The sequence below is a fragment of the Lampris incognitus genome, chromosome 3 (assembly GCF_029633865.1).
Source record: "Lampris incognitus isolate fLamInc1 chromosome 3, fLamInc1.hap2, whole genome shotgun sequence".
Taxonomy (NCBI): Eukaryota; Metazoa; Chordata; class Actinopteri; order Lampriformes; family Lampridae; genus Lampris; species Lampris incognitus.
The window spans coordinates 107,191,998-107,204,229 of NC_079213.1; the positions used below are offsets into that span (position 1 = coordinate 107,191,998).

The 12,232-nt window shown below is 44.2% G+C and overlaps 1 protein-coding gene across 1 annotated transcript in view; it reads left to right on the plus strand.

The window, feature by feature from the left end:
• Positions 1-12,232, plus strand: part of cherp (calcium homeostasis endoplasmic reticulum protein) — a 28,209-nt gene that overhangs the window by 13,382 nt on the left and 2,595 nt on the right. Inside the window, exons 10-13 of the mRNA XM_056277145.1 lie at positions 10,190-10,350; positions 10,706-10,984; positions 11,477-11,672; positions 11,797-12,035. Coding sequence (XP_056133120.1) covers positions 10,190-10,350; positions 10,706-10,984; positions 11,477-11,672; positions 11,797-12,035 — 875 coding nt within the window. The remainder of the gene's footprint in view (positions 1-10,189; positions 10,351-10,705; positions 10,985-11,476; positions 11,673-11,796; positions 12,036-12,232) is intronic.

A 12,232-nucleotide genomic window follows, 5' to 3' on the forward strand; every position in this document is an offset into this window, starting at 1 on the left:
CAAATCTACTGCATGAAAAGGAAGAGTGTACCTGATCCAAAACTGCATATCCCAAGGATCATCAGGGAGAGGAATACCAAGATCCTGCTCCCAGAGGTTTCTAAGGCTAGCCATTTGCTGAGGATTTATAGTGGCTGGTTTATTATAGAGCCTTGTGATGGCGCCCTTGAGGCTAGCCTCTGTGGCTAAAAGTGTATCTATTGAGGTTGTCAGAGTTATCTCAGGGGAAAGGATGGAAATCCGTCTGAACAAAATGCCTAATCTGAAATAGCGGTAGAAGTGGGAGTGGAGCAGGTTACATTTTCCTACCAATTGATTGAATGAACCAAATAGCCCATCAAAGTATCAATCCTTTATAAATCGAATTCCATTCCCACGCCATGCTTGAAAAGCCATATCTAACTTGGCAGGGATAAAGAGGTGGTTTGACATAATGGATGTCATTAAGGAGGCTTTTTGCAGACCAAATGTTTTCCTAACTTGAGCCCATATTCTGATTGTGTGAGCTGTAACTGAATTTTTGTGTGGTGTGCTAATTACCATTGGTAGTGGGGAAGTGATGAAGGAATGACTAGGAAGATCATGTGATTCTTTCTTCACCCACTCAGGTGTGTGCTGCGAGCTGCTTTGAACATGCATGACGATATTACTAGCCCAATAGTAGTAAAGAAGATTGGGCATAGCCATCCCTCCCAGTGCTTTGGGACATTGTAGGAAGTCCTTACGTATCCGGGGCTGTCTGCCATCCCAGATAAAGTTGGAGAACATCCTGTCAAGAAAGCTAAACTGTTTTTCCAAAGTGAATAGAGGAATGTTCTGAAAAAGATACAGGAACTTGGGGACAATATTCATTTTAAGCAAGCTAATGCGCCCAGCCATTGATTCTGGTAATGTGCGCCAGCGCTCCATATCTTGTCTGCATTTGTCAATTAAAGGGGAGAAGTTTAGTTTCTGTAAAAGCTGAAAGGAGCGAGGAACCATAATCCCCAAATATTTGAAATTTGAGGTCACTCTCCTGAAGGGGAACATAGAGGCAGGGGGTACCATGGGCCGTAGGATTCAATGGGAAAACTTCATGGTTTGCAGGTTCAACTTGTATCCAGAGAGATTCCCAAATTGTTCCAGCTTAGATAGGATAGAGGGAAGAGACAGTGCAGGGTTGGTGATATATAAGATAAGGTCATCAGCGTATAATGAAACCTTGTATATCCTACCACCTCAGATTATCCCTTCAAACCCTGTCTTGTTCCCCTATACAGAGGGAAATATCTTGATTGCAGGTGTGTAGCTCTGCATTTGACACGCAGACCCGACCAATCAGCAAGCTTCATCTTTTGTTAAATCTAAAATTAAATTGCCTGACTTTAACCTTCAACAATAATTCAATAAAATAACAACAATATAATTCAGCTAAAATGTTGTAAAAACAAACAAACAAAAACGCATGTTTACTGTTACTTAGAAACCGGACATGACATCACTTTATGTGGCCGCTCTGAACAGCATGCATGCAATGTGACCGGCGCGAAAACTTTGCTTGCAATGTAATGCTTGCAAGGCAATGTAATGCTAGCGAAACCAAAAGGAAAAAAAACAATGGCAAAAAAACCCAAACTTCATTATATTATATAATTTCTTCAAACGACCCCAACTAACAGAATCTTCACATTCCGAATCCAAAGCCGTCATCGATGAGCGATGTTCGACAACGACAGCTTCAACATCAAGTGAGGTCCTAGCACCAGCAGAGCAAGCTGACGTTACTACCACAAGTCCTGCTACCGTGCCTTCTCTTTTGCTTCAGCAGCCGGCTGCCCCATCAAACACCGCAGGTTTGTTAGAAGAAGCACCGGAAGACCTATCATCAATTAATGAGCCAGCTACACAACAAACATTAAAAACTTTCCCAGCCACCTTAGTAGCAGGCAAGTCCCGCAGTTTTAATAGCAAATGGTATGAGTTTAAGTGGCTGGAGTACAGCATAACTAAGGACGCTGTGTTTTGCAAAGTATGTTGGCATTTCCCCGAGATGGCTGTCAAGCAGACATTTATTAAGCAAATTTAAAGGACGAAGCATCTCAGCCAAAGCTGTCGAAAACACGAGATGAGCAAAACACACGCACGATGATGCATTGAGCTTGAAAGATCAATCGACACTAGATGGAGTTCTAAGTCTGGGTCGGTCAGTAAAGTGTTGACCCTCTTTGATGTCATACTAGAGACTCTGGCAGAATTCTCTGAAAGCGCTGGTCAGACCAAAGTTGATGCCGAATCGCTTCTCTGTCAGATACAAAGAAATTTGTGTTTCTTCTCATCACATTTGCTAAATTGTTTGAAAGCGGTGATTTCATTATGAAAGGATTACAATCGCCAAATTTGTCAATCATGGATTGCATTCATTTAATTGAGGGTCTTAAAGAATCATTTATGTCATTTAGGGACAGCTCTAAGAATGACTTTGATGGCTAAAAATGATATTGAACATTAGGATGTCAGCGATTCGTGCAAACGAAAACGGCCTTCTAGGTTTGAGGATTCACATGTGACGTCAACAGTTGGCTAGTTACGCACTGTAAAGAACGATTCTGATTTAAGAATGCTTTGAAATGACATTTTAGACAGACAATTCGCCGAACTCAGCTGTCGTTTTCACGACGACTCGTGTGGGCCCATGAAAGCTGCCGCTGCCCTTTTGCCAGGCAGACACACATTTGGCAAGATGCAGTAGCAATACAGCTCCCCTGTGCCCATTATGGAATTGTGATTGAGGATGCAGAACTGACTGTCTTTACTCAGCACCTGAAACGAAAGGTAGCTGCTTGTATCCATCACTCACTGAAGTTATTGACAGCTGCCCCCCAGACATACATATTTCCCAATGTCAATGCTTTATTAAGAGTTTTGGTCACTCAACCCATCACAAGCTGCACCGTGGAACGCCTCTTCTCTACTACAAATAGGATCAAAACCAGCATGAGGGCATCCATGCTTACTTCTCAACTCAACCACTTGTCCCTTCTTTCATTTGAATGTGGGTTAACAGAGTCATTGTTGGACTATAATGGCATCATAACTCTGTTCAATTTGAAGCCACAGCGCCTCCTCCTCTGACATCAAGCAGTAAGCAAGGCCTTTAATTTTAGCTAGCTACGTATTATTGTTTCACACAACAGTATCTGTCTTTGTGTGAAGGCCACCGTGCCAGCTACTTGTGTAGTCAGTTTTGTTTTAGGTATTTAGTTTTGAGCTTGCATTGGCCGCCGCACCAGTCATTCCAACGTTCTTTTGCCACGCTGCTGTGAATTAAAAAACTTTTTTTTTATTATTATTATTAGATTGTACTGATCCAACAGACACTGTATGATTTAGCGAGATGTGGTGAGGAGCTTTTATATTCTGCGTTGTTGTGTATCAATAGTGTAGGCTGTCACTCAAGGTTTTGTATTTTTATTTTTGTGTGCGCTCGTATAATTGCAGTCAATTGTACTGATCCAACAGACACGCTATGATTTAGTGAGATGTGGTGAGGAGTTTTTATATTGCAGCGAATTCAGGGGGGGGGGCAGTCCAGGAACTGTCCCCACAGACTGGACACAAACCCGTCCTCCCGTACCACGGGCGACAACGTTAACCAGTTGACTAAAGGGTCTGACCCATTAGCCAAGGGCTAACGTGTCTACTTATTCGTGTACGTTACACTACCACCCTCTTTCGGGGAGCGCGTCCCCGTGCTTCAGCATATCAGCTCCCTCACGTCTCTGGGCACACGCACTTCCGATGACCTCACGGTCTCACTATCCCACTTCTGACACCAATGTTGCGAATTAGGGAGGCAGCCCGGGAACCGCTGCAGCCAGGACGCGAACCCATATCTCCCGCACCGCGCGCAACAATGTTAACCAGTGGACTAAAGGGTCCCACCCATTAGCCAAGGGCTAATGTGTCTACTTATCCACGCACGTTACAATATTATGCATTGCGTATCAATAGTGTAGCCTGCTGTCAATCTCGGTTTTGTATTTTTATTTTTTCATGTGTGCTTGTATAATTGCAGTCAGTTGAACTTGACTGCTCTGTGTGTGTGTGTGTGTGTGTGTAACTGTATGGTAGCTGGCTGCATATTCAGTATGCAGCTAGGTTATCTGAGGCAGACCAATTTCCATGTTTACAAACAACGGGGATGCACGTGCAGCCTCGTGTCAAAAAGTGCCTGTGTTTCTTCAATGTCAGTCAGTGTAAAATTTCAATAACAGCATTTTTAGATCTATTGTACACCTTGTGGTTCTTTTCTCTTTTTTTTTTTTACAAGAAAATGCTATGCAGATTAGCACAGCACTTCAGACAATCCATGCATACTTTAGCAAACTAGCTGGATAGATAGGTAGTTAACTGGCTAAGCTTGTACGTTTTTTTTTCGTCAAATGTTATTTTATTTGGCAGTTAAAATAGTGAAAATGTAAGAAAAAAGTAATTTACGTAAATTACATTACAAAGTAACAAACTTCCAACTTCTTATACATTGGCAGTCAAAAGTCCGTTTAAATCGGGTCAACTTTGGCCCGCCCAATTTTCTGCAGGCCCACACCAAAACGCAATCCTGGCTACGCCACTGCTTGATTGTACCTCCTTAGTTCAAACCGATGCTAAGGAGTCGTTATATAATAATTTAACCCAAGAAATAAAGATGGGTCCAAAGCTGAATCTTGAACGTGTGTTGAAAAGGAAACGCCATTCCACCCGATCAAAAGCCTTCTCCGCATCTAAGGCAACTACAACTTCAGGTGAAGCAGATTTCCCAATTACCCAATTTCCCCTCGGGGAGGAATAAAGTATTCTGATTTCGACTGGTTGTATATTATATCAAAAAGTCTGAGTATTATCGAAGGAGTGCCTACCCTGAATAAATCCTGATTGATCGGGTGAAATAAGGGCTGGGAGAACCCCTTCAAGGCACTTAACTTGCATTTCACAAGAATTTTAAAATCCGCATAAAGGAGACTGATTGGATGATAGGATTCACAGCGCAGAGGATCTTTCTTTTTGGGGATGAGACATATTAAGGCTTGCCTCAGTGTTTGTGGTGACTATCCGAGAGGGATTAATTATACATTTTCAGGAGTAATGGGGAGAGATCATTTGAGAACTTCTTAAAAAAATTCCACTGGGAATCCGTCTGGCCCAGGTGTTTTCCCTGACTGCATACTCTTGGCTTCCCGAACCTCTTCCCCCGTAAACTGCTATCAAGGTTGGACTTCTCTGCATCTCTAAGTGTAGGTAAATTCAACCCTTGGAAAAAAGGAATCTGCCTCATCAGGACCGTTATTACCCTCGGATGTATATAGTTTACCATAATACTCAACAAATGTATCATTAATTTGTTTATGGTCTGTAACCGTGGAACCTGAAATGGTTTGTATTTGTGTAATTTGATGCAACACGTACGCCTGGTGTGCCTGATGAGCCAAGTCTCCCCGTTTGCCCCCATATTCATAGTTAGTGTAGTTAGCCTATGAAAGAAGATGTTCAGCCTTAGCTGTTGAAACTAAGTCAATTTTTGTCTGAAGACAGATCCTCTTTTGGTAAAGTTCTGGGGTAGGTGAAGTGGCATATTGTGCATCCAATTAGGCTATGTTATCACTGAGGTCCTTTAGTTTGGAAATATTTTCTTTTTTATTATGGGAGGTGAAATTAATAATTTGGCCATACGGGTAGGCTTTCAGAGTTTCCCAGAGTTCCGTGGGAGATATCTGGTGTAGCATTTGTTTTAATAAAAAACTTAATCTGGATGCTCAAGTACCTAAAAAATGTAGTCTGAGCGTAGAAGAGAGTTCAGGCGCCATGTTGTTCAGGGAAAGACGATTCAAAAGAAAGGGGGGCATGATCAGAAATGACAATACTGTAATACCTAATGTGGTCAGGGATGGGTATAAGCCAAGTGGCAAGAAGAAAATAATCAATTCGGGAATAGGTGTGGTGAACTGGCAAGAAAAAAGAAAGTGTTCTTCTGGTTGGGAAACTAAACCTCCAGGGGTAAAATAACCCATGTTGTTCAATGCAATTATTAATTACTTTGGCTGTCTTGGACGGTGGTAGAGGTCTGGTGGCAGAGTGATCTAACATGGGATTGAGGTCACAATTAGTCTCCACCATCCATCCAGAACTCAATGTATGTATGTATCTACTACTACTACTTTCGGTTGCTCCCGAAAAGTTAGTTCCGAACCGGCACCAAAAAATAGCATGGCATTCCAGAGGAAGAAGGGAGGAGATAGCCTAACGGTAGATAATGGCGAAATCGGCAGATAACAAGGGTGCGCAGTGGTCAGCTGAGGAAACTCTGTGTTGGGTTGTTATCTGGGCATCTCCTGAGTTTCAGGAAAAACTAGAGAGTAGCATGAGAAAGGGGAAGCTGTATGGCGAATTAGTAGAAGAGATGGCCAAGAATGTGTTCACTCGAACGCAAGAACAAATTATCAACAGGTTAACAAATATCTTATGGACTACCGAGACGATAAAAGAGTTGTCCAGAAGTGGAGCTGGGCGACGTAATAATATGACGCCATGTTATTGCTAGCTAGTGGGTTTCAGTAGGATGTAGCTAATGTTTACATCCGGTGTGCAACGCACAAAGTCCCCCGTTGACAACGTACAACGGTTCCGCTAAAAACTGGTCGAAACGCGGGCCCGTTCGCCACACAACACCAAGGTTCTCAGAATCCTGAACGGAACCGGTGCCTGAACCAGAGGTACTCTGGTCGAAAAGGGCTGCCACAAGAGGAGTTAAAACCATATCCTGATTTACGGCAGTGCCTAGCAGAGCACAAATAAAGCATGTTAAATGACTTTATGGCTAGTGCAGCCAGCCAATACAGTGTGTTTAATGGGGAATCTTCTAGCTCGTCGACCCTTCTTTATCGGGCCTGGCATTAGTAGCCTCCGTTACGTCGTCATGATCTAGAAGCGCGTCCGGTACGTCACCCTTCTTGCTAGCTTTGGTGTTTGTCATCATAGTGTAACCTGCACAGATAAATAGACTCGGTAGCCCTTGGCCAACGGGTCGGACCCTTTAGTCGACTGGTTAACGTTGTCGCCCGCGGTGCAGGAGATACGGGTTCGCGTCCCGGCTGTGGCGTTTCCCGACTGCCCCCCCCAATTCGCTGCATGGTGAAGACCGTGAGCTAATCGATAGCGCGTGCGCCCAGAGGCGTGAGGGAGGCGATATTCCCGAAAGGGGGGGCTGTGTAACGTTCACGGATAAGTAGACACGAACGGGTCAGACCCTTTAGTCGACTGGTTAACGCTGTCGCCCGCGGTACGGGAGATCTGAGTTCACGTCCTTCTGTTTGTTCGGCATTTTTAAACTCGTAATCCAAAACTTCTTTGAGGAGAAACAGTCCTCGTTTAATACTTCTGAGGAACTACAGCGTACACTCTAGCAAGTATACCCGCTCAGTCTCCTTGGCGCCTTCCTTTGGAGGTTTTCCGGGCACGTCCAACTGGGAGGAGACCCCGGGGTAGACCCAGAACTCGCCGGAAGGACGTGTCCAATCTGGCCTGGGAACGTCTTGGATCTCCCAGGAGCTTGAGGGCGATGCTGGGGAGAGGGACGTCTGGAGTGCCCTACTTAGCTTGCGTCCACCGCGACCCGACCCCGGAGAAGCGGCCGATGATGAGAGACGAGAGAGGAGACTGTGGCTTGCAATGTGGCGACTGTGCTTCGGAGCCCAGAAAGCATTTCGTCCCCCATAGTGTTGAGCGTTCCCTTCAAATCGCTACTGGTAAATTGCTGAGGGTTAGCCGCTGCGCCTAGCATTAGCTTCGGTAGCTTTCAGGCTAGCATTAGCTTCTGTAGCTTTCAGGCTAGCATTAGCTTCTGTAGCTTTCAGGCTAGCATTAGCTTCGGTAGCTTTCAGGCTAGCATTAGCTTCGGTAGCTTTTCCTGTGGCTGGCCGTGTGGTGTGGTTATCGTTAGCCGAGGCTGCGTGTTTGCTCAGGTTTGTTGCTCGTACTGGGCAAAATGTACACCAAACTCTAATAAACAAAACGCGAGTGTTCGGTTAAAGTAATTTGACGATATACGCTATTAAATTAGCAATACGTGATGGGCGCTTGAGTTCGGCGGTTATCGGGGTAGGACAGTGTACGGAAGCAGAAGTGACGTAATAATAGCGAGGAGAAAGAAGAAGCGCAACACTCCTTGTGCCGCTAGCTAGCGGGCTAATAACTCGTCGTGACACATGAATACAGCTGAATACATCTAACCTGTGGCTTAGGCGAATGTATATTTCGCCGTCAGTATTAGATTTCTCTGGTTACAAAGCACCGTTGCTAAACCTTACTGCATGCATGTATTCAAGTGTGCCAGCTAACGTATTATAACGTGCACGGTTCAGTAGACACGCTGGCCGCTGGCTGGCGGGTCTGACCCTTTAGTCTAGCGGTTAGCGATGTCTCCTGCGGTGCGGGCGATACGGGTTCGCTTCCCGGCCGCGGCAGTCCCAGTGGTTGCGTTGTCCCCCGAATTCGCTACAGTATGTTGCTTGCATTCTCCGAGGTATGGATTCAGTTACGTTGGCCCTAATAGGCATTAAAAAATATGCTGCCCAAATCATGGTGAATATTTCCCCATGTATCGTTTTTATTGTTTAAGCCATTTCATCATTTCATATTATTTGGGTGCATAGTTTATCAATGTGTATCAATGAACTTACAAAGCATAACATCATTTTGAACACGTCAGCTTGTTATAAGGGCTCAAATATGTAACTATAAATACCAACAACAAACAGCATTTCTAAGTTTTAAATCATTAAAAAAAGAAACGTACCATTTTAGCAAAATGTTCCTCTGTTATATCAGGAGTGAAATTAATACCAGAGAAAATAATCCAATTACTTGGTGGCCTGGTGTTTTATCAGTAATACATTACTGGTTGATTCAGATTTTGTCATAATCATATTCAAACTGCCCTTACAGATCACCTATGATGTCACTTTGAACTGAGAAAGTTCAAAGTGACATCAAAAAGATGACTCTCCTCATGACAAACGTTCATTCATTGCAAGTTACTTCACAAGTAACCTGCAATGAATGAACAACTTGCAATGAATGTTAATGTAACATTAACAAAAAAGACTACAAATTTGGAGTTCTGCTATTATTACGTCACTTCCACTTCCGTACACTATCCTACTCCGATATAGTAACCACCCTTGAGTTTGTGTCTTTACTCCGCCATGACACCGGAACTCCCGGTCCTCCTTAACTCCATTTTGTCGTCATACCTTGGCTACGACTAAAACTTTTTGCAGCCTTTGGTTACATCACGCTTACAAGTAGTCAGTTTCATAGTGGTTATACTTTTTTTTTTAAAAAGCTCATGGTATGAAAATGTGCCCCTGACCAAAGAAATGGAAAGAAGAACTGGAGTTGGTCCCCAGTTGCTGCACAGCGGCTGCCCACTGCTCCTAGCTATATAGCTAGGATGGGTTAAATGCAGAGAGTAAATTTAATTTGTATGTATGTACAAAATGATTAATAAAGAGTATTCTATTCTATTCTAGTCTCGTCCCATGATGAGTCTCCTTTCAACTTTGTGGAATTTTTAGCTGCGTGGACTATAAAACCTTTAGAGAAAATTAAAACTGAATTTGAAACATGGCACGTTATGTTATAAGCCATCCGTCGCGGTCCAGTGAACACCAAAATACCCAACAATGCATGACAAATGCCCTGTCAACAGTGCTGCAACTCCTGCTTAGCTTTATTATGAGACAAAGTCACATTTTGTGGAAAAATAATAATCTGAGAACTACTGATTATTCGTTTGAAATCCTCTAGTACGTGGTTACAGTAAAATGAACTTTTGTTGCACATATGATTTTCCGTTTCTCCATTTCCACATTTCACTCACTTGAGGATCTTCACAGTTCGTGATTACCTACACACTGTCCGCTAATTGCTGTTGTAGGGGAAACACTGGAATATTACACAATTTTGTGGCAGGTTGGAAAAGCCTCAATAACAAGTCAGTATAAGGGTAAATCATCAGTAGTCAACTTATTTTTCAACAGCCACCTCTTTTTCCTTAAGCCATTTTACATTTATCACAAGTATTTTCATTCATTTGCTTGTGTATATGTTGTGTGTATATATTCTGTAACACATGTACATATTTGTATGAGAATAGGTGACGTGAAGGCTTCCATATCGGGCCCTCCAGGGGAATATGAGGCCGCATCATCCAGGTCGCAAGACCCCAGCAACCCCAGTGGACCACCAGACATCCCCTCCAGCAAGCCTGGCTGGTACGACCCCCAGCCTATTGGCCCCTGGAACCCAAACCAGCCGGTACGTGTGTGTGTGCGTGTGTGTGTGTGTGTGTGTGTGTGTGTGTGTTTTATTAATGAAGGACATGATTGATTGATTGATTGACATTACATTTGGATTAACTGCATAGCCTGCCTTGTTTCCGACCCACACTATAACACCTTAATCTGGCACAAAGAGGGTTACATGTGTTTATGCAATGAAACAAAGCGTAAGCCTTCTGGTTCACAGAAGTCACAAAAGGAGCCAGAGGCTTATGATTTGAGCTCAGACTGAACCCCAACTTTATTGTGGCTAAAAGATAACCATTGGCTTTAAGTGTAATCTCAGACAAAAAGCAATTCTCATGGTCTCTCTCTCTCTCTCTCTTCCTCAGCCTCCCTTTGACCCAAACCAGCCTCCCCCTCCCTGCCCTCCCTGGAATAGTCATGAGGGAATGTGGAATGACCAGAGGGACCCTGGGAACTGGAGTGGTGGCCCACCCAGAGAGGGAGGACCCTGGAGTGGACCAAGTGGGTCTGACCCTGGCCCCCCAGGCTGGAACTCCCAATATGACCAGCAGCCTCCATGGGGGAACCAGCCTGATCAGCCCCCACCTTGGGGCCAGAGGGAGCCCCCGTTCCCTCCACGTATGCAGGCACGGGAAGACTGTCTGGTTTGTTTTGCATTTCTTTTCTCTACAATATAATGTAGCATAATGACAATTGGGTTAAATCACCAGCCACATGTGTATATAATGCATATTTGACTCAGTGAATAGATTCAGATAAACAACAAATAAACTACAGAAAATAGACATACACAGTATTATTGTAGTTGAGAGAGGTGATTTTTATATGAATGTTTATGGTTATAGTTTGCATAATGAACTCACTCATATATTGGCTGTATTCCGAGAGACCAAAATAATGTGCACTGTGTAGCCATGATGTAAAATATTACATGAAAAATTTAGGGCTGTAAGATTTATTCTTATTCTGCCATTGGACCAACTACACCCAAGGTTTTATTTATATTTTGCTTTATTGCACTGAAGACATTTCTTACACAGAGAGTGATTTTATGGGGCATTTTGATAGACAAACTCATCGTTTTGTGACACTTTCACACCAGCTCTCTGTTCTAAGCTCTTATCTCTTTGCTGCAGCGGCCCCCCCACTTCCGAGGGCCCTTCCCTCCCCACCAGCAGCCCCCTCCCTTCAACCAGCCTCCACCGCCACCCCATGGCTTTGGCCGCTTCCCGCCACGCTTCATGCAGGATGATTTCCCTCCAAGACACCACTTTGACAGGCCGCCATACCCACCACACCACTTCGACTACGCCCAGGGAGATTACCCAGGAGGTAAAAGCCCTGGAAAGTGACTTTTCATGTCTTCAGCAACAGCTCTATTTAAATCTCATTTTACTTTTTGATAACTGAGTTGCCCTATTTATGATTTGTCCTCCCAACTATTTCCACATTCCAGACATGGGTCCTCCTCCACACCACCACCCCAACCAGAGGATCCCTCCTCCAGGAATAGGGACTGAGCATCCCCCCTGGGGTGGAAACCAGCACCCAGACTTCGGCCCGCCACCCCACGGCTTCAATGGCCAGTCACCCCACATGCGTCATCGGCAGCCCCCAGCCCACGATGACCCCAGCCTGGTGCCCAACGTACCTTACTTTGACCTGCCAGCTGGCCTCATGGCTCCACTGGTCAAAGTAAGTCCCTTACCTCTGATTTTAGGACCAGGTCAAATGACCGTCAGCTGCAGATGAAAGTCGGTGCAGATTTTCCAGCAGCCACTCGAAATTTTGTTTGTTTGTAAAGTATGTTCTAGTACAGACAGGAATGGTGAAAGACTGGTTGGTTTTCTGTCCAAGTGGCCTTCAGAATTGATGAATTTTAAGACCAACAA